The 27,954-nt window shown below is 41.4% G+C and overlaps 1 protein-coding gene across 2 annotated transcripts; it reads right to left on the bottom strand.

Annotated features, from left to right (window-relative positions):
- Positions 1-149: 149 nt before the first annotated feature.
- On the bottom strand, positions 150-19,062 carry lrrc38b (leucine rich repeat containing 38b). 2 transcript variants are annotated; one of them, XM_030091700.1, is made up of 3 exons: positions 18,679-19,062; positions 17,496-18,133; positions 150-4,824 (listed from the first exon to the last, which is right to left on the bottom strand). In XM_030091700.1, the coding sequence occupies exons 1-3, from the start codon at positions 18,732-18,734 to the stop codon at positions 4,577-4,579; spliced, it is 942 nt and encodes a 313-aa protein (XP_029947560.1). In that variant the 5' UTR covers positions 18,735-19,062; the 3' UTR covers positions 150-4,576. The 2 variants fall into 2 exon arrangements, with proteins under 2 accessions (XP_029947560.1, XP_029947559.1); XM_030091699.1 differs by having other exon boundaries at positions 17,496-19,062.
- Between the last annotated feature and the right edge of the window lie 8,892 nt (positions 19,063-27,954).

Raw genomic sequence — 27,954 nt, 5'->3', positions numbered from 1 at the left:
TGTGGATAAAATGAATATTTACTGACACTAGCGATCACTTCACCAGCGGAGGTCTGTCTGTATCACAGGTGCATGCAGAATGTAAATATATATTATCTGAGGAAAATACAGACTCCTAATTTGCATCCGTTTACAAATACAGGCCAGAGGACAGAAAAAAAGGATTTTATTCATATTTTTTTTTTTAACCAAACATCAACATACAGCTACACATAAGGTCTGTTAGACAGTGTCTGCTTGACATTTGGAAATGCATTCAGCGGCAGCAACATCGTCACACTCTCTTCCATCACTCGAATCAGATTTGAGCCATTCTGACATTTATCCGACAAAACATAACATGAGTTTTGGTTTTTCTAAAGCAATATCAAGACAAACTGCATGAAAGTAGTCAGCCACTGCCTCTGCTCTCAGGGTTGCACGATGCCAGAAATTTTATTTTAGGAGCTGACGATTGTAAAGAAATGCTTCATTCTGAAAGGTGTAATAGAAAAATAGACATAAATCTGAACTTTATACTGTAGGTAACTCAACAGTGCATGCTCTAATGTGCTGATAGTACTTAATAAAATGAGTAAAGAGAAAGGAAATTGTCATGCTAACATATGCTTCAAGCTGACAGCTAAGCTAACATAATAATCTGTTAATGTACAGTAACTACACAGTAGTTGGAGGCGATAATGACGTGTATAAAAACTCTCCATCTGATCCGCTGACTCAGATATGTACCTTCAGTTATCAGATTAAACAGAAGCTCATTAAAACTCAAAGGAAAATAAATAAAATAATTTAATTAGTGTCATTTTCTGTCTTGGTGTTGATTGTAAACGAGAAGAAAAATCCATAGATTTGTTCTTAGAATATGATGACTTGGACCTCTCTTGAAACACGAGTGAAACCTGTCTGGATTTTAAAAGTAGATCGTTTCCATTTGTCAACGTCTCCTTAAATTCTCATTCAAACCATGTGAACATAAAACTGTGGGCACCTCCTTTCTGGCGATGACCAACACAAGATGGTATTCATTAATTGTGACTAAGCTGTCATAAAACATAGCTATAACCGACTCGGAATATAAAATTCAGTGGCATCCCCCTCCAGGACTGTCTTTTAACAGATCTATGGACTTACTCTTTCACTGCCTTCTACTCTCACTGCTGCTGGATCCGACAAATCCGTTTTTCTTTCATAGTTTGCAGCAATTACAGAAGTAACACAATACGCAACGTAATCATCTCATAGCATCACTGTTTTCCTCGGTTCTCGTAAAATAAATAACATGATAAAAATCCAAAATACCCTTTTGCATCTAGTGGTGGGAAAACCTTCAAAAAATATGATCTGAAGACAGTGTTTTAGATATTCGAGTTGTGAATTATGGAACAATGAGAGGTTATTTTGTTTTTACTATGAAGCTCTGATGAAAGCCCGTGCTTTTATTTGTGAGTACATGATGATCTGCTCCTTGGATGCCAGATACCCTCCGCTAACTTATTTTGATCTCAAACGTAAGTCTGCTACAAGCACAACAGAACATGCTTCACGGTATTACTTTTCTGTTTGCATTACTTTTTTGACAATTTGAAAATTCTGGAAATTAAACACATATTTTAAATCCTGTCTTGTTACGACTATACTTTTGTCTTTTTCCACTCGAATCATGTTTAAATCTACTCATCAAATAAATCCCTGCTTCTGCTTTCACCTCAAGTCCCACCCTGGGTCCCCGACATTAATAGTTAAAATCACACATTGTAACATAAAACCGAAGGTTCCTACAGTTAAACAGCTCGTCTGAATCGCTCCTCACAGTCCGCTTCTTGTTTTCCAAAGTCATTAATCTCAAGAAAACAACTGATTTGGCAACTATAGTAACTGAGGTTTGGCAGGAAGTGCTGGAGTTTTGACTTCTCTGGACTGAAGTGCTGTCGTCACTTTAAGTTCAGGTTTGTTGTCTTTTTTTTTTTTTTTTGGTTCCACTGAGATGTTCTCGTGGTCTTAAATGTGTTTGAACTTCTACACCGATTTTGTTTCGTTTTTTGAAAAAATACCCCCTGAACTCCTGAGAAATGTTCCTAGTGCTCGGCTGCAACTCATGATTATTTGACCCATCACCTGATTTTTCTTTGAGTGGTTCGAAAATGATTAAAAAATGTTAATGAGTGACATCCGAAGCCAGAGTATGCTGAGTCCCAGTGAACCGTCCAAATCTTCATCGCAGGAAGCACATTTTGTTCAGTGAAAATCTCAAATCATAACATTTTTCTTTGAATGAATAGTATATCAATAAAATGGCTTAAAAACACATGAAAATAACTTTTTAAAATAGTTTTCTCTCTGATTTCTAATTGGTGTCCAACCTTCATGTGGATAAATACAGAGCTTGACGGCTCACACGATGAATCCTGCTCAGACAGTCCAACAGAGGATGTTTCAAAGGTCGGCAGATATTCTCTCCCAGGGGTCACGTGTCTGCAGGGTTTCCTCATCGCTTCAATTCTGCCAAATACACAACGACCGTACACTGGAGATCTTACACTTCCCATCTGGATGTGCCGTTTTCAACACAACATGTAACGTCACACATGGATGAAGCACAGCATGACAGTACAGCTTGTTACCAACATACAGCGTGAAGCACACCCATCACAAGTGTGCACATTAATTACCTGCTAAATATTTGTGCTTTCATAGATGACGATACAAAGGAGGAATAACACAAGCAAATAAGGCCACATTTAAATTTTTCCTTTTGTCATTTCCACAAAATGTGCTTGAGATCGCCGCACATTCAGAGTTATGACTTGGTCTAAAGGGACGGAAACATCCTGAACCACTCTCTTTTCACTGCACAGAAACGATGGCTCCGTTTGCTCATGGCTCTTTTTCTGGTTTCCACTTGTTTGCATTGAGTGTTTGACATTCTTTTCGCTTCGTATCCCAGTTCTGTTGAATTATCCAAGCCTTTACACGAGCGAGGGGAAGCAATACAACACACCTTAACTCGTCCAGTTTTGTTTTAAGCATTCAAAATCTTCATCTGGGTCAATTAAAAAAAAAAAAAAAAAGAAAATACAGAATGCAAATAACAAAGACGTAGCCACAATGTTCAGTGCATTGATTTATGAAGTTTAGACTGCACTGTCACTACACTAAAGATCATGAATGATTTTAATGAGACTTCATTGAATCTCACATCAGTAAAGAGGCAACGCGCTGACAGATGTCGTAAAGACAGCAGATCATTTGCTTTTGGTCGCCACCTTCACGGTGTAAACTTCCTCTGATCTGTTGAAATAGTGTGTGAAGAACTACCGTGGGAAGCTGAGCAAAACGGCTACTTCAGTCGCAGACAGACGAGGAGAGATGTGTATCTTTGGAGAGCAATCTTATTCGAGTACAGTATGAGAAGACCGAGTGTGATTTGGCTTTTGTTAAGGAGCTGTCCCCACCTCACGAAGTGACTCTTCATCCACAGTTAATTCCCTACGAGCGATCGCTCCTCCACCTGAACCTAATCTTTGGCAGATGACGACGGTACCAGTCTACAAAGGTTTCGTCGATCTGGGGGTGTGTGCCGATATTAGCGTCACCATTCTATCAAAGTGCAATATTTGACACAATAATTCTATATATGTTCTATTTTAATATTGTGTTCGCCGTAATTTTCAGGATTATACGATAGATATTTTTATGAAATTCTCTCTAAACAGATCACAGTTTTCAATCTAAGGAATATACAATATATCCTCTGGGTTTCTAGGTTTGTTTGACTGTACACTGTTTATTTCGTACATATACGTGTGGTTATATATTGGATATATGGCTGAAACAATGTGTGGACCCACTGGAAAGCCTCTGTGCCTGCAGTGCATCTCTGCTCATTCTGGATTCATCTGACCTGCCTGCCGTTGTGTAATTCTACATGCAGAAGGGAAAACTGTGTTTGCCTTCTTCAGTGCTTGCCAACAACTTTGCAGCAGTGTTAGTGAGGCTTTTCTAAAAGAGACAGTGTATCGCTGGACATGCCAGCAAAACACGTCGTAGGCAGTTAAATACTGAGGTCACTGGTCGGTATAACTTCACGGGTTCATAGGGTGTTGAAATCTTTTTTTGTTTGATGGCGTTTCACAGGATTTCAAATTCCAGAGTCAAAAATCCAACATGAGCAGATTTTATTTTCTTCTAAGACTAATGTGACAGAACTGCAGTAACACCGTGTTCTATTACTTTTCGATATAAAGGTGTGTAAGTGTCGGCCTGTGTCACGGAGCTCAGACTCAGTAGCCGTAAATGACGCTCACAGTCAAAAATATGATCTCTATAGTGACATTTTGCAAGTGGAGTAGCACACTCTCTAACCTTTAATGGGATTCATTCCGTGGGAATGTCTTTATTACCTTATTTCAGATGTCCATGTGCAAAAAGAACAACTGCAACCGTACCGGGGCGAACATGTCAAGCAGTTCTGGCTTTTCACCAGGAAGGCGACAGCGCTGAGCGCGCGCTGCCTCCGGCGTCCTGTCGTCGTCTGAAGTACCAGGACCGCAGCCGGCCCTCACGCCATGAATCCTCCTCACTCCTCACTCTCCTCCTCGTCTCCTTTGGTGCCTTTACTCCAGCGCTGGAAGCAATGAACAGTAGAAGCCAGGAAGAAGCTGGTCATAATGGCCACCACGGACACCGAGATCCCGGAGAAGATGATGATGAGCAGGTCGGTTAGAGTCAGCGTGGCCTGGCACTCCCGAAAGCTGTCCTTCGAGAGCTGGGCCAGCGACACGCGCCTGCCGTCCATGGGGAGGGAGCACTCCATGCCTTCCACCCCTGAGTCGAAACAGGAAACGTGATCAGACAAACTCACCATGGAGACAAATCATGACACGTATTTAATTCCCACAATCTTTATAACATTAAAAACTGAAAGCATTTGCGTCAACATTAAACATTTATGAGATATTTATAAAGGGAGCAGCATTCATTATGATCCTTTAGCACTATGTTGTTTGTTTGAAGAAAAAATACATTATTTAAAGGGTGAATACAATCATATTTTTTTGATGAAAGGATCTGTCTGATAATCTTTCTTTAAAGGCAGAATGACGGTCGAAGCTCTCCAATCTGACTGCACATTGTATAATGAGGATAAAGAGCACTGCGAGCCAGCAAGTTAATCAACTAGTTCATGCAATTCGTCTTCGCACCAGGATACTGAGTCGTGCTAGCTGATACTATGACTTCTCTCCAACTTAAAGGGAAATTGACACAGCAATGAGAGCTGGACTGAGGACACGCTTTGCACTATGCAACGAGAGAAAGCTCTGACAAACTGCGCCTAAACAACCAACAAATCATCAGGAAATAAAAACCGAGTGGATGCTTTAAGCAGCCTTATTGGTATGCGGCCTTTTAATTTTCTCAGTGAAGTGTTGTAAAACATCTCGATTCAGCAGGGTAATGCACTTTCTCCGTAAGAGCAGGAGCTGATTTAATAACTGTAAGGTCGATCAGAAGTCTTCACTTATGAGCTGAAGCTGCCTGTGTATACAGCACATCCACCCACTGCTTCGCTGTAGTTTCACTCCCGGAATGCAGCTAAAACACCGAGCAACAGTGCTTTACTGCCGACTGTACGCCTGCCGTGATAGGATAAGTCTCATTTTGTACAGTTTAAGTAGCAGATCGCCGTTTTCTCCAACATCCAGATAATTTTTTATTTTTTTTTTTTTACTCTCTTTGAGCGAACAGTTTGGACAATGAAATGAACTCCCACTTGGATCGTTTTATTTTTAGCCGTTACCTTCACAGGGTGCATCTCTCAGACTGCACTCTAAATACGAACGCTCTCACATCTCAAAAAAAAAAAAAAAAAAGTGGTAATGCACAGTGTTGGTAAAGGGCGCGCTGTGTGAGACAGGGGCACCTTGACCAAACTCATCTCAAGATGAGGACACGATGATAAATCAGGCGGCGCTCTGCTGTCGCTTCCTCCTCGCTTATTGTTGGGACATTATTGAGATGGAAAAGGACAGCGCTCCCAGTTTATTGGGTTTCAAGGATACAAGTCCTTCAGTGCACCTTCTTTTCCAACTCCTGATTACATATGAGATCATCCGGATCTGTTTTATTATAACCCACTGATTATAATACTTCTGAAAGTAAAACCCTTCCTCCTCACATGAATCAGTGAACCTTTCAGTGTGTTTAAGAACAAGAGATAATAAAACATGCAGTTGCAATTCTCTCTGTTTCAAAAATGCCACACTCAGAGCCCTGCAAAGACAATCTATAGATCAAGAAAAGGAACTTTCATATTGACAATGTATTGTGTGAGAAAGTAGACATATTGATGCAAGTGTTAGCTTATAGGTGGGTAGAGATGGAACCTTGCAATGTGGGCGGCTACTTTCTGCTGTTGCTGTGCATGCAAATGGACAGGCTTTGCAGTGCATCAGTCCTGCATCTTTTTATTCAAAATTCAGCACAATTTGCAGAATGCTTCGTGGTAATATGGAAGAGACAGTCGGCCTGCTATAGTATCTGATGATTTAGATTAAGTACAAATTCTTTATGGGCAGTTGGTTTATCATTTATTGTTTGTCTTTATTGCAAATATTCAGGTAATACGTGGAAATTTAGAGTGGAATGAGGAAAAAATTGCATTTTTTTTTTTGTGTGGTAGCATGGCACTGTTTTTTCCACGATCCTCTTATTGACTTGCTACAGTATTAATTAGGTTCGTAACTGAACTCCCAAAGAGGTTGATAAAACTCAGTGACACTAATCCCTTAATACAAGATACAGATTCTCACATTTCGTTTAACATTCAATTAGTTGCCAACAATAGGTAATGCACAGGCACGGGAGAGGATCAGGCACACTGAGGCTTTAATTTATAATAAATACACAGGATTGTTTTTGTTGTGCAATATGGAAACTGCAGAATCAGACCTCTAGAGGATGTCTCTAAACAAACCCTCTGAGTGTAAATGTCTTTAAATCTTTTCATTTATTGCTTTGGCGCATCCAATTCAGTTGTGTATTGAAAGCCTCATCAGGCTTTCACGAGCCTCACAGCCTGAGCGCATTCTGAACAAGTTCTGCAGAATATTCCATCAGCCTGGATCAGTGAGTCAAAAAAAAGCAGAGCCAGCACCAAGAAAGAAAGAGGCTGAAAACTGACAAGCAGCCAGCGCCATCAATCCTCGTGCAGCTAGAAATGAACACATTGGTGCCTGGCATGATCCGTTCGCAGACATGTCTGCCATATGCTGCCATCAAAACAAATTTACAGCTTGCCGCATGTGAGAAAACTGCTCATTCGACTGTTGTGATTAACATGATCATATTTCACAACCTGCTGGCCTATCAGAGAGCACAATATAGCAAGGAAAAATAGGTAATCTCCTCTAACAAATGATAATGGATTCAAAAATCTATTTAGAATTAGAATAACTGCATTATATAACCAGTTTTGTGGCTTTCACATGAGAGATTCTAAATTGAAATGTTGCTCAGCAGACGGAAAAGTTTTTATTCATTTATTTCCTGAAAAAATAGATTGAAAAGTATTATAGCATTCCATTAAAGAAAGTGACCAGACTTTATTCTTCTGTTAGAGCCATGCCGTCTGTCTGAGGCTGGTCAGTCTGGTCTCACTTCAGCATAAAATTCAGATGAATTAAAAGCCAGTTTCTATTTCACCATTTCCATCACTTTAAGAAAAGCAATCTGATTAAACACCCAACTGATTTTAAACACTTGTGATCACACAGACCCTGTACTATTGAAATTACACTCACTGTCATGATTTGATCAGCGTCTAACCAGCAGATCAGATTACCTCCCACCACCAAACTCTGCACTCGCCTGTGACGCTTCATGAACTCTTCTTTTAAAAAGGCTGCGGCAAATCCCAGCGGACTGATGCAGGGGACGACGATGCCACATCATCGGTCAATAGATGTTCAAGATATCTGATGTTTATCCATAAATCTGTCATTTAACTTTCAGGATATCACACAGATGTATCCCAGGAATTAAGACTGAAACTGCAGAAATCTCCGGTGATGTTTTCTGGCCCTTCTGCCTGGAACGAGGTGCAGAAAGACTCATGACCCTGCAGATGCAAAAACATTTTATAATACAGAGAAATTTGTTGTTTTTGACTCGTGATTGATTTGTTGTATAATCTTCTTTTTGTTCCTCTGTGGTGACAGTCATCCTTTTGTTTTCTTTTTTTGTTCAATCTTTTGATGCTGCTGTCTTAGCCGGGGTCACTCTTGGAAGATTTAAACTTAATGACTTTTTTTTTATTTTTGTACTCCTGTTTTCTCCCACAGGCCAGAAATACACATGCGGCGCTAACTGGTGAATCTGAATTACCCTTAGATGTGTGTGTCAGCGTGCTGGACTCTGTGTGTGTTTGTCTTGTGAGAGACTGGCGATGTGTCCAAGGTGTACTCTCTGCCTTCATCCAGCTGGGATCCGGTCCAGGACCCTGGAGTCCCCCCTGCTCCCCCCCAATCCCTTTAAACACACAACAGTTCTCCTAACTGCACAAAATTAAAATCCGACTTTTCTGAGCGCTTGTGTGTGTTAGCACTAAATTTTTCAATAAATCCACTCAGACGAATGATTGACTGTTAAACATGAGTGGGAGAGAAGGGAAATAAACGTGGAGTTTTCAAAGAGGCCAGACGGAGACGGAACGCCCTGACCTTGCTGTAATTAATTGTTCAACAGCAGCTCGAGTAGAAAAAGTCACCTTTTTTTGCGTCACCGCCACACAAGTCTGAACAGAACCGAAAATGTAATCTACTGGAGAGCCCGTCCCGTTGGTTTGAGCCAGAGATAAATGGATCAAATTCATATTCACAATGCACTCACTGTGACGGCAAATAAGCCATCACTGCAGAGACTTAGCCTTTGCCTTTTGAGACGGTTCTGTCTGGTCTCGGCTGTTCGGGATGCTTAAATTAATCGGAGCGGAGACAAAAATGATCCTGCTGGATACGTGGCCCCAGCAGGATTGCAGAATAGTCACATTTATCTTTTTTAAAGCCAGAAATGCTGAACAGGACGGTGGCGAACGGAGACATAAGTATGTCTTATACCTCTCTGAAGTCTGAAGATAACCTTCATTTTCTGAGCTTAATTTAATGTTCACAACATGCCGTGAAGTATCAAAAGCTAAACTTTAGTTCTCTGAATTCAGATGCATTAATATGTATATTGGAGGCAGCACAAATACCCAAAATGAAATGAAATGAATGGAATATGCAAGGTTTGCAAAGAGAGACAGTCGCTTTCCAGTGGAGCACTGAAGCACTGAAATTACACAATAGGGAAAAGAGACTTAGACTCTCTGACAAATGGGGAATTACTGAACAGCTGTGGTGTTCAACGGAAAGTGGAAATCTTCCGGGAAAAATGTCATAATGACAGTTTCTCAAAATTACAAGCTGTCTGTGACAGCAGAGGTCCAGACTTTCAGAACTGCGCTTCCTGATTACAGATGCAGGAGACTGAAGCTGGAGACTGGAGGTATGTTTATGCATTGAAAGCAGCTTTCCATTAATTGGTTTCTACGCATTAAACACAGCTAATTATATTCATTTCTCTGCCAACGCTATATGCAGATACCCCGCTTGGCAATGAATTAAATATAAAAGCTAAAAACAGGCGAATTGTATTTTTGTGCAATCCATTGCACTAATTAAAAAGGAAGAAGAAGCTGCTTTTTAATATGATCAGCAAAGAGCTGTCCACTGTATTGATGCCTAAATGTAATGAAAAACTGCTTTGTACGCCCATCCGTCTATCCGTGCTCAATATCCACTTCATCCAGACTGGTGTAATGGGAGTCTGGAGCCAACAAAGGGCAAAAGGCGGAGTAGACAGCTGACACATCGCCAGACCACCAGCGACCAAAAGAGAGAGAAAATCACCCTCATGAACCTGTTACTACCTACAGAAAATAGAATCATGCTTGTGTTTTAATGCTGAGAGGAAGCTGGAATACCTTGGGAATAAAGAAACCACACAGGCACAAGGGAAACGTTCAAACACTTCATATTGCATCAAGTTTGTGCAAGGTTTTGGTTTTCTTTACAGACAAGAAACCAATAATAATTCACATTACATAAAGCACTGTTGTCTGGAGACCTGTACATTTTATACATCTGTCATAGAAGCCATTATTTTTTTCCCCAGATACAAGGTGCAAGTTTTTACTTCAAATAAATCAGTTTGACACGGATCAAGAAGCTACAAACAAACTCTACAATTAAAAACAGCGCTGGTGTTTCTATCATTTTCACCATTTATTGCAGCTTTGGGCTTTGGACTGCCTCACTTTTATCGTGAGAAATCGGCAATATTGCTTCCAGGCCTCCTCCAGAGCTATTCAAAACCGCCCTACTCCATATTAAACTGAATAAAACTTCACAAAAAACTGTATTTGCAGCGATCCTGTCTGTTCTCTTGCCTCACAGTGAAAACATGCCAGTATTCTCTGGGTGCACTCCTCCTCTCGCAGTCAGGATGGATGGATGGATGGAAACTGTATCCTTTGGTGTTTGCGTAACATAGTTGGAGTCATTTGCTTACGCTTACAATCATTAGTGTGTGCAAGAAGTCCAGCTCCTATTGAGTTTCTGTATATTCTTATCATTATCGCACAATGATTAATTCATGGCTCTGTTCAGAGTTCACGCTTCAGTTGCTCTAATTAAGAACTCCACCTCCTTCTCAGGACTGTCGTCATAATCGAATAAGCAAATCGAGCGTTAATTGAGGCAGTTGATAAGCTTTGTGACGGCGATTATCCAGGACAGCCGACGTAAAGCTCAATGAAACCAGATCGGATAACCCGAGGAGAGCCAGACTAACTTGAGCTCACATCCCGGTACACACTCAGGATCTGAGGATGAGGATTTTACTCGGGTTCGAGGATTTGAAAAAGAAACAAAGCAAGGAGTGTGTGAGCAAAACTAGCTTTATTTATGAACACTGTATGATCAGTTCAGTGTCATTCCTTTAAAAACGACACATCTCCTAATAGTGAATTATGACTATAAAGGCAGGTAGTTCCTGTGCTTTTATACGCGTTCGTAAAGTCTTAAATGAAATGGGAACACTTCTACCATAAGTTATAGTGACAGCTGTGGATTTCCAGAGGCAGTTACTCTACCTTCGCTGGAACAGACGATTTTCAATATGCTATTCACAGAGTTCATAAATAACCCCAAGCACCAGAAATCTGGCCTTGTAGCATGGCTACTGTATGATATCGTAACACAAAACTGGCAGTCACACTATCAGGTATGCCGGCCCACGCAGCTACGTTACATTCCTGGCGCGGACAGTTGATGGATTACACTCGGGATTACAGCCGGTCGGCGGGACAGGCTATCTGCTGTCTCGGCCCGTGATTGATCTACCTGGCAGTGGCAGACTGATATCAGAAGCCGGTTTCTCCTCCCTCCCTCAACACCACACGATCTGTCCAGATTGATCTCCGCACCAATAGCCGAGACACAATCACTATGGTATGTACGCAGGCTCGCTGGGATTCACTTGCCCCCCCAAAACAATAATGTCTCACTCCCTAAAAGCTGCAGTTGGGAAAATGATTCATAAAACTGTCCACTCTCTTTTTCATTACACGAGATGAATGTCCCATTCAAGGCCAATACCCAGCAGACATTAGCAGAACTGGGGAGATATAATTGCAGAGGAATGAGGAATTATTCTGCCACAATTAAGAGTGTGATGGAAATCTGAAAGAAAAATGCTGAGCGATTCATGGAAGAAGCGGACGAGAATCAGGGTTGAAGAGCAGAGCAGAGAGCAGAGAGTGTGTGGACTGAATGCACAAAACAGCGAGCTTCCATGTGACAGTGGGCCGAGGGTGAGTCATGCAGAGGGGATTCCTCCCATGTGCAACCATAGGCAGATCTAAATGCAAAATGCACGCTCACATGCTTGTTTGTTCACATATGCATGAGCGAATACGAGCGGTTCAGACTTTCACCCCACTGTTTGATTCCACTCGTGAGGCCGTCGCTGTGGAAAGTTTTCATGTTTTCTCTGTGCAAGATATCTTTATCTGAAGCCATCTATAATCTGAAGCTATCTATAATCAACTAACAGTTAAGGCAGACAGAAAGAGAGAGCGCAGCTCTGCGTGTTACATCACATTTCATCTACAATAAAAAGGGAGTGTGTTTGATGGACTGGTGTCTTGTCCAGGGTGCAGAGTGTCTGTCGCTCTGTGTCAGCCGGCTACAGCAGCAGCTTCCCTCAGCCAAGCTTAGGAGATAAATGGATGGTTTCTTTACATTTCCTTTATTCGTCATTAAAAAACAGTTATCTATCATTGATAATCACGATGTGACTTTGATAGATAAACATGCAGTAGCCAGAGGTGTCTCTAATACACAATGCTGCATCTAACTGGTACATTTCTTAATAAAATATCCTTCCATCCATCTAAAATGATACTTTTAACCTTTCACGTTTTATTTCTGACACTAGCAGATTATCCCTCTCTACATACAGCAGCTGAAGCGATCACACTTTGTAACTCTGTCCACCTTTTCACACTCGTCTCTCCCTTGCCAGCTCCCTCCCCATCCCCCCCACCCTCCTTTCTTTCTCCCATCCCAACTTTAAATAAACATTAAATTAGGCCAAGATAAAAACAAGCTGTCAGCCTGTGTTAATAGAACAGATATTTTCTCATCGTATACCCAAAGGATGGCGAAGCCGGAGAGCGACGCTGCGTCGGAGCTGCGTGGCATCATGTGCACGCTTCCTACTGCCGGTCAGCAGCGTCAGATTTTCAGGGGTGTTTGCTCGGTGCGATAACAAGTCTCAGAGGAGCAACTCGATAGGCCGCGAAGGAAAATTCAGACTCTGACCCTGTCACATGAACTGCGATGCTGTAGTGAAACTGTTCAGGTCGTGACCAGTGTTGATAGAGAAGCCATGACAGGCCTCGGCCTTGGTCTTCCCGTTTCCCATGAGAGTTGGCCTGCCCGGCCCTGTAGGCAGCTCCAGCTCCAATTACCCTGGCCAATGTGCCGTAGAACTGTGTCACTCTGAATTATACATGGCCTTTGTTCATCCTTAACCCAAGAGCACTAGAGACAGCAGTGGATCATGTTTACACTCATCCTCCCATTAAAACATTTATAAACCTGATTGGTGGCTCAAAAAATCCTCGAAGTGCTACTAAAAAAACACAAACACGTTCAGAAGGCAACACATACAAAGTGCAGTACTAAGCACGATCATCTATCCACAGGGCCGCTCCCGGGAAATCGGTTATTTCTTTTCAGAAAAGATCTTTAGCATCTCCACAGCCACTCATCGTGCTGACCTGCAGTAATCAAACTTATGCAAACAGAAAAGTGTGCTGCATCGGGAGCGTGACGTCTCGGGGGAAATCAAGACGTGAAAAATGAAATGGGAATTTGGTTTACAGCAGGGGCGCTGCAGCTGCTACATTATGCAGACTTTCACTGAGCCAGCCACAGCTATCACTGGAAGAGGGCGATCTTATTTTGCTGAAAAAAGGTTTCAGAGACAAACCTATGTGTATTTATGTTCCATTTTCGGTGTATACGTTATAGTGAGCATGGGACGGCATTGGGATTTACGTGGCAGATGGTAATCTGGTGGCTGACAACAAACCTTTGCAAAGCAAGATTTTATTAATTAGTTGTGATGTTAATGTTTGCACATTTCATGCCTTTTTAAAACTTTTCCACTTTTGCACTCTTGCGTAACATGCCGTCAGATGGACTTTGAATTTCCAGCAGGAACTCAGATGACAACATCACAGACAGATTTGGAAGCAGCTCTTCTGTTTGGTGGCAAAGCATCACAAAAAAAGACTTTCTATTATCTGGAGGAAATGCAAATTCCTGTGCCATCAGATGGGAGGAGAGATGAAATGTAGAAAGCAGAACACAGTGGAAACCACAAATCACTGGCAGATGGTCAAAGACAGGTGGAAAATGTTCTCCTAGACAGAACAGCAGTTTATTGGCACATTTTATTTTTTAAATACAGCTTTTGGTTTGAATTCAGCAAAAGACATCTACACTTCAGTACTGTGAAATATCATTAAATATGGCACATAATCTATCAATCCAATTCATGGGCTTGTTGAAACTGCTACAAACTTGGCTGCAGATACAGCATCCTCTTTTGTTTTAGAGAGTGGATGTCTTCTGTATCATTGTTCATACAGCAGGCTGACTGTATATAAAGTATAGAAAGTTTGCAGCCTTGTCTGTTGTTTGCAGACTTTACCGCAGTCTTTTATTCAGCAGTTGTGCGACAACTTTCAAAAAACAATGCAAAAAAGTCTGAAAACATCGTAATTTAGTTGCACAATCCGGCACACCTTTGAGAATACCGATCAGAACACTCTAGAAATTAGTATAAATGGATCATTTAATCTTTATGTCATATATAACTTAAAACCTTGGTTAAAAATATAGCACACTATTTCCCAAACTATATAACGCAGTAGATTTTTTTTCCATTATGAAACTGAAAGACCCATGACGAAAAGAACACATTAACGTCGCCTGCAATTTAAAACCTAATTTCTGTCTCCGTAATAGATTTCCCCCCCTGTGATAAATGAGATTTTAAGTTGAAACACCCACGCTGATGATGGCTGTTTGAGTTGATACATATTGAAAAGCTTATGAAGTCAAGCCCATTCGCTAATGACAGTCCATCTGTTGTTGTGTAACCTCTTCCAATACAGCATTCCACAGAATAGGTCATTGCATTTTTCTGCAATCAAGAGCTCAGTCATTACGTTAATTAGGTCTGGCTGTATGCTGCCTGCATGTGTGAACCAGTTGTGTTTGTAAATCCAACTCACGATAAACCCTCCCTGCTGCTTGATGGCTCCCACTCTGAGACAGCACATTTTCTTTAATGCTCCTTTTAACGTTCACATTTTTGCCCATTGCTCCGTTACGCATGATGTGAATAAATAAGCAGGATGGATTCACTCGGAAAAATGCATCAAGAAAGTTGTTTTTACTAATATGAGCAAAGAGACCTTTACTTTACTCACAACTATAACTTTCATTTTATTTTTCTCTCTTGTCTGATAGTCTGACACTTCTGGAAACTTTGCTTAAAAAGATATTTTCAGCTCAGTGAGTCAACTTGACAATCAATGAGTGTTTTAAATTGTTTTTTTTTTCTTAAAAAGAAGGATTATTGTGAAAAAAAAAACAATTACTAATGCTTTTACCAATGTGAAATTTACCTTGTCTTCTGAGGCATCGCATTTAAAAGCTTCTAATAGAAATCAAAAAATACCTCAATTAAAATGACTGCTTGTATACCAAATCACACACCCCTTAAGTGTGCGTGTGTGTGCTTGCACGCGCAGCTGCGTTGTTCTGTCCATGCTGGTGAACTCATCTCTCAGGTCAGAAAGCAAACACTCACTGATGGGCATGTAAGAGCTGCATATGAGGTGAGATACGCATTACTAACTCAATTTGAGAGAGTGTATACTCTGAGGCCAGCTGGCAACCACGCCAGCAGCTTGGCCGGGCCGTTGGCTTCTCCTTTGTAGTTGATGTCTGTCTGGCCAGCACCACTAATACAATTCATTATGCCTTGGAGATGACAACACTTAGAACCTGTGATTAATGCATTTGCAACCTCTTGCTAGGGGGAATTGGGTAATCTTGCCAGTTTGTCAACTTTGCATCCACACGGGCTCAAACTTGTTTTTTGGGGACAAATTGGACAAAAAAAAAAAAAAAGCTGAAAAGGAAAGTGGGAGCAGGATCGCGCCAGGTACACAATGGCCTAAATGTATATGTAGAGCTACCTTTTGTGAACTGTCAGCATGCAATACGGCCGCCTAGTTTTGGGTGGAGCTGACGTCAGGGTTTTGCTGAATCACAATTAGTATTCAAGATAACATCTTAAATCAGAAACAGTTCGATCGTGTCAAAGAATCTATTATAAAAGTGACATATTATGACATCCATATGCACCAGTGGTAAAGAAAGGTCACTATTTGTATGGTTTTAAGTGTGCGTGACGGTCATGATGACATGGATACAAAGAACATTCCGATCTTGAGTCCTTGCTTTTCAAGCCTTTGACTCCAGCTGTTCTTTTGATACACAGGTCAGCCTTTCACACCCCAATTAACCTTGGACAGACACAAGCCTACACCTTTACACACGGGACCTTCTCCCATCTAAACACTCTCTTTATAAACAGTGTCTTTAGTATACACCCACTGTCAGCCATGTTCAAATTAAAGCCTCAAGACAAACTAAATCCACGTACTATGTCAAATCTAAGATCTCATCTAAATATGATAACAGCACGAGTTACTAGCCATGTGTGGCTGAGCTGTCAGATCTGTTTATTCGTGCCTCTGTGCTCCAGCGTGTTTGTCTGCTCTTCTGAGATAACTACCGTCTGTGTCCTTTCCAAGGACGTAATAGTAATATACTCATTGTTGACCTTCAATAAAGAAACATGTTAGACCCCTTGAATAAAACATAGATATAAGCTGATTTATCTCACAATGAATGTCTATTGACACGATTGGTGGATAACCTTTTGCAGCCTGGCTAAACTGAATGCTATTAGCACAGATCTGGACAATTCTAATGATTTCTGTTATCCAGGACAGATCTTCAGCCGCTGTAACCAATGTAAGCAGATTTCACCCTCAGCATAGTACTTCTACAGGGACATGAGGACATGGTGACACCCCCCCCCCCCCCAATCTTGTTTTGTTTCTAAGATAAGCATGCACACATTGAGAGCGCCTCACAAATCCACCAAAACTTCAGCCCCTGTTATCTAACTCAACCCTGCAGGCTAAATCACAGTGGTAGATGGAGTGTATAGTACGAGCCTAAAAAATTCACATGGACTGAGCAGTACATGCAGGAACAACAGAGAGGGTTGGATTTTCATTGGCGCAGAAAATAAGGGTCACGGGGAATAATACAGTGTCCACCAAAAGGCATGAGTTATATAAAATTGTGTCCTCAAAAAAAAAAGAGGAAGAAAAAAAGCTACACATGGATCAATACGATAGGCACTGTGCACGGTTGTATAAGATATAGTATGTAAATTATTTGGCATTAGACCATTAGATAACACAATACTTCAAGTTTCTGTCTTTTAAAATAGAATTGATCTTAAATTAAAGCAGCCTTGTTGTTTATACTTCCACACAACTGCCATTATTTCATATTACACCATTAATATTATGGACTATGGGGGTGGATGGAGAAAGAGACAAAATTAGAACAAGAGAGGGAGGGGGTTTCCTCTCCTACAGGGAAAACATAAATAGACCCAGGATGTGTTGTGGCACTGGATTTGCCATAATTCTGTTGGATGCTGTACTCAGATACCCTCTATGTGGGTCAAGCACAGGGATAGAAAATGGTTCTTTAGATGTTGGCACTCACCATTTGGAAGCTTGTGACTGTTCTCCATCAGCCATGTGAACAGGTTGGCAAAGTTGCAATTGCACAGCCAGGGGTTGCCCTCTAGTCTCACCACCCGCAAGGAGGGCAACTGACTTAGTGCCCCCACCTTCAGGGTGGACAGCGCATTACGCTCCAGTTCTAGTTCTCTCAACGAGGTGAGGCCCAGGAAAGCGTCCTCGTTCACCATGCTCAGATATGGGTTGTTTCCCAGTCGTAGTTTGATCAAGCTCCGGGACTCCCCAAAAGTCCCCTTGGGGATTTCGGTCAGGTTGTTGCTGCCCAGGTCCAGGAAGACCAGCCTGGAAGAGGTGCTGAGGGTCCCCGGCTCTATGTGAGAGAGGGAGTTGTTCCGCAGGTCCAAGTAGACCAAGTCACTGTACAGAACCAGGAAGTCCGAAGGGATGCGGGGTATCCAGTTGTCGGCCAGCAAAAGCCTTCGGACATCCAGAGGGATCTCATCGGGGAGACGGGTCAGTCCGCGGCCGCTGCAGTCCACAGTGTGAGGATCTGGACACAAGCAGGTCACTGGACAGTTTTCCCCCCGGGTCCATAAGACAGAGGACAGCAAGATGAGGATAAGCTGAAGCCAGCAGACACATGGCAACATGGTCAAGGGGGTGAAATGAGTTACAGGAGAAAGAGGCTTGGGGTGAGGGCAGACGGAAGAGAATGGGTGCAGGTTTAGAACAAGAGGACGAGGGGTCAGGGGGCAGGAGACTGGGGCAAGGAAGGGGAAGGGGGTAAGTGAAGGGGGTGGAGGGGCTCAGTCCTGCTGGAGGAACATCCCTGTCATTACAGAGATGGATTTCTGGACGGGCTCGGGAACTGTGAGACAGCGGAGCAGCGGCAAAAAAATGTTTTCCAGGAGATCATGTAGCAAGCCGCCGGGGTAGAATAGCAGCCTGCCTGCTTTGAATGAACAAAGAGAGGGAGATAGTACGCCGTATGCAGCGGGGGAGCAAGAGAGACCGAGCTTGGCAGAGAGGGGAGGGAAGCTTAGAAGAGGTGAATACACACGAGCAAATTGGGAGTCAAGAGAAGTCGGGGGCACAGACAAGGGAGAGGGGGGTTGAGGAGGAGGCTCTGTCCGCCACACTACCCCACAGTTGATCCGGCGGCAGTGACAGACAAAGACAATAAGGTCTCTGACACAAAAGGATATAAGAGACTGTGATTCAAGCATGACAAGCAAAGAGTAACATCGTTGCATCCCTCCATTAGTCCCAGGTCTCTGTGTGGAAATGCCTGATGGTCTGAAAAGAGAGAGAGAGAAGCTCGCGGTACATCGCTCAAGTGTGGAGTAAGGCTGTCCCCCCCACCCCCTTTGTTATTCCTTCTCTATCTCCCAATGCCCTGCAACATGCTGTAAAAACAAAGCCCGGCGCGGCGTTAAGCTGTCCAGCTTCGTGTCGAGGCTGAGTGAGAAAGAATCCAAACGTCCAGGCAGGAGCCTCGTGGATGCAGGTTGTAGCTCAGAGCTGCACACAGCCATGCCAATCCAATGTCTGCCTCTGAATCTACCACGGTTTATCTCATGCCCTCTCCTTATTTCCAGGGGGGCGTGTCCGAAGCACGCTGTCAACATGTGATGTCACTTCCTCTACTGTGAGAAAATGATGATTGGTTGTATCTAAATAATGTTGAATATAGTGTTTGATGCTTTTCATTTCAACTCGGAAAACAAATTCAAAGAGCTTTGTATTTTAAATTTGTTTTGATGTCCTCAAACAAAAATAGCACTTCTTTAAATGTAGTTAAATTTGATCAAAAAATAAACAATGCATATTAAAAAAAAAAAACAGATACACACACGATCAGAGGGAGAGAGAACTTAATTCAGTGAGTTGAGTAACGTTTTGAAAATTGAGTTTTAGACTGAGAGAGAGAATTTAGACTTTGACCTTTATATTCACTGCTCCACGTTATTAACATTAAAATTACCATTTTGTAAAAAGGGTAATATTTCCTGGTGTCATTGTACACAGTATTTGCAATAATTATAAACAAAATATTATCAAGGTGTACATAATAAAGATTAAAACACAATGCAAAGCTTGAAAATGATGCAAATCTTCTATAAAGTATAAACTCAAATATATTTTGTGGCAAATGATATTTTTATGCATTAAAAAAATATATATACAGAATATTTATTTACTGCTAGCAACATGTTGCATGAGGAGGTTTCTGAAAGGACAGCAGGATTTTCTCAATCTCAAAGCACCAAACATGGTCAGTTCCAGGTCACATGTCGTTGTGAAAACAACTCTTTACTATGACTTTCTGTTTATGTATTTCTTTGACCTCTCTACTTTAAATAGCAGAAACGAGATGCTGTGAGACTCAACCCACAATGGAGGGAGTAGGATTAATTCAGAATGTGCATTGAATTTTCAAATGGGATTTTCTCCGACAAGTAAATGCAATTATACCAAGGTTGTTGCAAAGGGGACGATGAATTAGACCTGTGGAGGTGAGGGCAGCGTGAAATTCCCAGGGTGTGCTGCCATGCATGGTAATCCTCATTTTCCACCAAGACAGCACAGCCAGAAATGAAAACGCAACGCTTTAATAAGTCTGCACTTATAAACAAGCACACGGGTGGAGAAAATTCAAGATACACGCTTCATAACAGCCAGGCAGCTGGCAATAACATAGAGCCGACTTCATCACAGGTAATGTAATATTACCAATCCTTGCTGGAGGCGTTGACTGAAGTCAGAGGAGCCTGCAGCATGGCACTGTTGACTTTCTGCCACAGAGCCAAGAGACAGAAAGCAGCTCTGTCATCAAAAAGGCAGATTTTGATCACAGTTGGCAGCTGAAAAACAGCGAAAGCTGAGGCAGCTTCAGTTGTTCCCTGCACACACATTTCAACTGTACATCTCACTGTGATAATTGAATATAGCAGCAGAACCGTTTTGCACATGAAGCATAAATATTTGCTGGCTCATGAGCTTGTTGATGCTTTTCTCCAAAAGACATGTTAATGCACTGTGCGATACAGCTGATCCCAGGACAGTTTTTTTATTTCCAATGTGAAACGGATGAACTTGAATAACTAATCCCAGCTCACTGATGATGAGGAGTTTTTACATGATTCTAGCAGGAAATCAGGTCTCTTTTTATTCACAATGGTAATTATGTTATATGATTTATTGACGTTAAACATCTGATTTATTTCTGTCGTCTTTGTTTGTTATATGTGTCGGGATCCCCGCTGTAAGCTAACAATGTCTTGAAGAGTTCCTCCTGGTCTACACATTTTCAGTGACCTGTCATATATAGTAACAGCTGCTCTGTTGTAATCCCTCCACTGTTTTCTTTAGTTCATCTGATTAATGTGTTGTGTAACCTCCTGCCACGGCCGATACTACAGAGCCGCTGTATCTCACCTATCTGCTTACCCAAAGTTGGTCTTTCTTCTTGCAGAGACACAGAGAGGTTTACTGCACCGACACCACAGATCTGCTCTTTCTTCATCCTTATAAGCTCCATCACGAAACAGTATTGATGGCTGTCTACCGAACCGACTCCTGAATAAAACACAGACACAAATGTGATCGGGCAGTGACGCTTCAGCATTCATTCATCCTCCAAGCATTTTAAAAAGACAAATGCTTGTGTTAGTAATTCACTCGTAGTCTTTTTTTTTTTTTTTTTCCAATTGTAGCACTCTGCAGCTTTAGAGACAGTGACAGGTTTTATTCTGGGAGGAGGTAGACGGTACATTTGAAATACAATAACACATCTCCACCCCTCTATTTCTGTGTCAGCTGATTAATTGCTAAGCAGCTCAGATAAAAATGGACTTTGAGATACTTAAAATGGAGATGGCTCCCATTGAAATGCAACTAGAGCACTGCCAGCGGTGGATTTAATGGCCACTCTCTATCGCCGTGGGAAGTCATGCAGATGTCCAATCCCCAAACGTGATCCGCGGAGTCTCTCCACAGCCATTTATCAGTATAGAGAGCCCAGTGAGTGGGCCCATATGGGAGCTGGAGACCTTTTAGTCACCTGGCTCTCCTGTCATACATTCACAACAGAGAGCTTAGTGATCATAAATCAAACTTACGGAACTTTTTGTTGTCAGGCAACATTCAGCTATTTATATTAGGTGAGATGTCGAGTAAAATGTTCACTTCACAACTTCATGCATTTGCAGATCTCTCACTGAAATACCTCGACATTCAAAACCGAAACTAGGTGGTGTTATTGAAGGACATTTCACAATATGTCTTTTCTTGTTTGACTTTTAAAGAAAACACAAGTACACTGTCACTTATTTTCAAATTTGTTGATTATTATTGCTGATTTGTTAAGGGATACTGTCCAATAGGAAGAAGGAAACAGGTTCGGCATAACTTCAAAAATACACATCGTGTCACTTTCATTCATTTTTTGTGCTCTTGTGATCAAATACGTTTTCTGCATGTTCTTAAACTCTTTCTTTAATTATTTCCAGTTAAAGTTCAGATAGTTTTTTTTGTTGTTTCAAGGAGAGGAGAGCAGTTACGGAAAGTACCAAACATTCTCCCTTTTCCAATAAAAGGATGATGCCGTGCGGTTGCAAGCACAGATCAATAACTGGATACAAATCAATTGTTAAAAGCATCAACAATTAATTTCTTATTGATTCCCTGTTTTGTGTGATTAATGTATCAGTCAAGAAAAAAGAAAAAAAGCATTACATGCCAACAACTGAGTTGTTTTGAGTGAAGAGTTGTTGGAGCAGAGTGTTTTTAAAGGAAACAGTGTGAGAACAGATTATGCTTCACAAGATGAGAACATGTGAGACTTCGAGACCCCCTCATCTGTACAACATGTTTGGCTTCTGCTGTCTATTGGAGCTGATGCCTCTGTTTGGCTACCATCTTGGATGAGGGCCTTCTTTGACACCAACACTCTTATTACGAAAGGAAGTTTTTCCAGATCAAAGTGAAACGTAACATATTTTCTCGTGGCTTGGTTTCTTTTAAACGTGTACATGTAGTTATGACCCAGGATGTTTTTGTACATTAAAATGTGCCTTTAAAGGCCTGCCCCCTCCATAGAAGTGAAAGTATTGGGGGTGAAGTGGTGACCCATCCAACATGGCGGTCATGGCGTCAGCTCCAGCAGTCCAGGTTCAGTTTTTAATCAGAAAAAAGGTCTGAGTGCAGACGTATGTTACCACATCTATTCAAATCTCTGTATTACAGTAACTTCATGGTAATAATACTTCATAACTCCCTGTTTATACAGAATCTGGAACTGTTAGTCTAATTCAACATAATATGACATTTTAACTAATCTGTAAGTTGAGAATAAATTAACAAATAATTACACAAATAAATAAATAAATAAAGGATCATTATAATATTAATTATAAGTAGTAGTTGTTGTATATAATTGACCTATTGATTGATTGGTAAAATAATCCTTGCTTGCAGCCCTACAATGGAGATCAGAGTGTTCAAGATTCAGTAACTGGAGTTTAAGCCCAAGTTTAATGTCAGCATTGTTATTTCATTAATTCCACAGTGACAGATCTCCATTAAGTCTGTGCAGTTTTCAATTGCAATGCTTATTATGTTGCTCTTAGAAGAGAGGAGAGGTAGATCACAGTTTAAGTGATGCACTGACACCAGACAGATAAATAACTGATCCTGGTATATATTTATATTCAGATCAGCTTCATGAGTTATCAGTGTTGGCTTCAATTGTCTGCATGTAAACAACTTAAGTGTTTCATTAATGCATGGTAGTGTACACCCTGTCTTTCTCCTGGAGGAAGACTGATACAAAACCAGGTCCCAAGCATGCAAATCAGCTGCTTTAGTCTGCCTGGTGATTTCGAGCAACTCACTCTGACTTTTGTCTGCACTTTGAAAACCTAAACAAAGTTGAAAACTTTAGCATGATCCCACAGAATGTGTATACTGTCAAACATTTTATATTATAACATTACAGGAATGAAACATAATGTGAACCTTCCCGGGATTTCCTCTGCCTTCGTCCAGTGACAAACGCAACGGGAATCTGGAACAACCTGGTTTTATATTTTCAGCTTTTGCTTCTCTTTTCTCTTGAGCTTTTATATCAACTTATTTCTCTGCTTCTAATAGATCGGCTCACATTTGAAAACTCTTTGCTGGACTTTTGTAGCAAGGTTTTCCTCACCTTTTTAAAGAGTATTATTCATACTACATTACGTGATAAAAGCACAAACAAAAACTTTCTATTAAAACTGTTGTAATCAGCGTCACACACTTCAGAAAATCATCTGGCAGTGTTTCCTGAAGTACATCTGAAGTGTATTTATCCATGTTTTAGAAATAATGTGTTTCCACGAAGCGTCCAGGAAGCGCGTCGGTTTATTGTTTTCTATCACTTTGCTCTCGTCTAACCTTGGAAGCAAGAAAACAATTTGATTTTGAGTGTCCACAAGAGGAATGGACGGAGTATTGCTTTCTCAACAGCTGCTTGCACAAATTGATTTTCTCATCTTTGCAGCAACAACACGCAACCGAGGCGTTAAAAGTGTACATGCGATGTGGGGAGGGGGGTGTTTCCGGGGCTCGGGGATGTGGCGACCTTGTCAGTGACACAGCATCAATTCATGTGGTCTCCCTGACACGACCATGCTGCAGAATTTATTATTGTTCATATTTTTAAGTGTAGGTTTAAACAAGCAGCAAGCAGGCATCAGGGAAGCAACGTGTGCATTTGTTGGCTTGGTGTTCTAAGATGCTGACAAACAATGTTTGAGTTTGTTGAACCTGTGTAAATTTTAGCTTCTGTTAACTTTTCTTATTGGAAAAGCCTTGTTGTCGACTGCTGAGGCCCATCAAATACACAGTTTATTTTGCATGTTGGCATTTCTTAGCTCCCTAGTGAGTCAGATATTTCATTGTAGCCTCTTTCTGACATCTGCCGTTTCCTGATTTTTTTCCTCTTCCTGCTCTTTCTGAACCATCGCTGTAAACCTGAGAGATGGTTGTGTGTGTCTGGAAATCTCAGAGCCACCCGTTTGACACCAACATCCATCAAGCTTCAAAGTCACCGGGTCGCCATTTATGGACATCTGCGAGTTTACAGGCAGTTTGAGTTTAGATCAAATATAAAAACACAGCCAGACCTTCTAGAAAATAACAGTCAATAACTTCTGTTGAACTTAATGAGTGAATCAGTTCTTACGCTGGGCCGCACAGCGCAGACAGCTGAGCACATCAGTTCAGCTCCTAACCTTGTATATCCAATAATTTGTAATATAAAGAAGTGTACCTGTAATCACTTTGTAATTTTAGCTATTCTTATTTTAACAGCGACAACTGACAGGATGATGTGCTTCATGTATGAAATCCACTTTAACACTCATCACACAGATAAATCTACATCTTTGCTTGTATTTCAGTTATGGGCATTTTAATATGTGGTGTTAATCACACTATCAGGAACACTCTGATTGCAGAAACATAAAGTCTGCAGGGAAATACCCCGGATCACATGTATAGTCCAGTTTTCCCTGACCAGCCGGTGCTAAAGGCTTTGCCCGCAGGCAGTTCGCTGTTCGCTCAGTAAAGGACAAGCACTATTTCCCTTTGCTGCCTCGATGTACCCCGTTGGGCCAATGATCAAACTGGCAACCTTCTGTCTGCGTAACCTTTAGGCCAACACTTCCTCTTGGCTAAATCTGGACATGAGCAATTAAAACCCCCTTTCCCGCCGAAACAGTTCTACAGCACAGCTTTTTTCACGTCGATGATGTTGAAGTAGGAAGTAACACGTCTGTGTATTACTGCATTTACCGCTGCAAATTGAAAATAACCGTCATTTTCATTCCCTGTCCTCTTGATGCTAAAATTAACCAACTGACCAACTGCTGCTGCATGTGAAGGCAAATTAATCCCTCGCCGGATACAGATTAGATGAAAAAGGGATCGTCCTGTCTGAGTGGTAGTAAATGAAAGAAAAAAGTGTCACGCTCGCAGGATAAAACGCATTGGAGGATTAGTGTAGGTTTCTAATTCAAGCTCCATAAAACTAATCTTCACAGGACTTTGGTTGGCGAAAAGCTCCTTTTTAATTGCATAACACACAGGGATAAATAAACTAATGAATGTAGAATCGCCATCAACTCGCAGCACAAGTGGGATTTCCCTGCCACCACTCATCTCCGCTGTGGTTACCTTACAGACCTTTAAGCATTGAGCTTAAACAGATTTCTGTCCCATGATCCACTCCGATTTAGCTATAGTTCAATTCAGTGGGTAAATGTTTAATCTCTGCTCCCAAACACACACCTAAGCTTTCAGCTTAGGGTAAGAAGAAGAAGAAGTAAATGAGTGAAATGCTACGGAAATGAAACAGGGGGGTTAAAAAAAAAACAACCACCTCACCGTCTATTTTTATGTGTCACAACCATTATAAGTCAACAGTGGTGCTCTCAGCACGCTGAGTAAATGCGGGCCCTCAGTGGGAGGGCCTTCCCCGCCGTTCAGCCAGTGTGAGTGTAGAGAAGCTAAGCACTCTCCTGCTGCAATTAAAGAACAGCACATCAATAAATGATGAATGTCAAACACAGCGTGATGTTTGGCCTGCTAAGAAGACTAGGATCCTATGTAGATTCACAGCCACAGCGGGGCAGGAGACCAGGGGTGGTACAGTGGAAACAGAGAGGAGAGACAAGAGGATGTTGAGAAGGCCCCGCTGCAAATGTCACTTTGTCCCTTTCAACACTTCTCGGAATGCGGCGGCAGCGGCAGTGGCGGCGGCGGCGGCGGCGGCGGACATTCAAGATGCAGCAGCAGCTGTCATTTCTTAAGCCGTCCACTGACATTTGGGATTCTGGGCAGCCTGCCCTGAACCTGCACAGGAAGTGGGGATGGAGGACGGAGGTATCAGCCAAGGGCACAGTGGACGGGGACGGGGACGGGACGGGGACGGTCGGTGGTCGACACAGTAGCGCCATGAGAATAACTGTAACTTAACACGGTGTTTTCCACTTTAGAGGTGAACTCACACGGCCGCTTCATGACCCGCTGCTGTAACGATTACAGGAACTTCACAGCAATACTGAGAAGTTAAGTTCTCACAGTGTTTCTTAAAACTGAAAGTATAGGTAAATAGATAAATAAAAAAAAGGATTAAATGAGCTTCTTAAGTACAGTCTGAAATATATAAAAGACGAAGTAGCTCAAGAAGATAAACAGCTAATACAGATGACCTTCATATATTACTGTTGATACATAATTCAGTCCATTTAAACATGCTGCATTTTTTTAATTTTCCTCTCTCATGTGTAATTTCTGGTGCTGAATTGAAGCTTATACTTTATACTTTTGAATTTTATTTTTGTTGATCGTCCTCAGTTTCATTTGTATATCATGAGTAGTGACTGTGCTGCTGCAAAAAAGCAACAGTTTTACAAGTCTACTTGTGGCTGCAAGTTGGTTTATTTACCAACTTTAAATAAATTCTGTAAAAAAAATTGGAGTTTCGTCAGCATTTTCATTTTTACACAGAAAATCTTTCTGTGATTTCTACGAGATAGCTCTTTTAAGACACTTGTGCGATTGCCCTTTATGTGTTGATAGAGATGTGGGGAAGGCAATAAATGGTATAAATAAAAATAACAATAAATAATAGAAAATCTAAGATTACGTAAACAACCGCCTCATGAAGCTTGATGTGTAAAAAATACAGATTTTATTCTCCTCAAATAGAGCGGCCATTCACCCACATAACTGTGTTTCTATCCGAGTGAAAACAAACAGTATCATTACTATTGCATAAGTAAATGACTTTGTCCCCACTGTTGGGAGGGTTTCTCCTTTAGCCAGCTGCAGGTGAGTGAGATGACTCAGACATTTTCATTGTTCCAGAGCCTCTCTACGAGCATCACAAGCACAAAATGTAGAGCTACTGCCTGCTGCCGAACCGGGCAAAAAAAAAATGAAAAAAAGACAAAAATGTATTGAGATTACACTTTGTAAAGCATTGCTGGTGAGCAGCCTGTAATAAAACCTGCCTCGCGTGTTGTATCATAGCTTTTTAAAGCACGATAATCCGCAATGTGTCATCCAACTGATATGTCAAATGCTATAATCTATATAATCTCTCTATATATTTATTTATTTATTATTAGTTAATGAAAAAGGGTTCTTGACATTTTTTAAACTGTATTTTTTCCAACAATAAACTGATGATTCCACTCCTGGATGACAAATGCAGGCGACACTGAAATGATCAAAGTTCAATAAAATTGGAACTAAAGGTCAAGCAACTTTCTGGTTCAGATTTCTTTGTAAAAAAAAAAACACATCAGACAACCTACTTTCCTGAAGAAAGAAACTATTTCCAGCACATCGCTGCATCGTCTTTGTCAAATCTGTGTGGAAGCACATGATTCACAGTCAGAGCGAAGTCTGAACGCACCGGTGAAACAAACCGC

The sequence above is a fragment of the Salarias fasciatus genome, chromosome 5 (assembly GCF_902148845.1).
Source record: "Salarias fasciatus chromosome 5, fSalaFa1.1, whole genome shotgun sequence".
Taxonomy (NCBI): domain Eukaryota; kingdom Metazoa; phylum Chordata; class Actinopteri; order Blenniiformes; family Blenniidae; genus Salarias; species Salarias fasciatus.
Note: the sequence above shows the minus strand (reverse complement) of the source record. Positions and strands in the feature narration are given on the sequence as shown.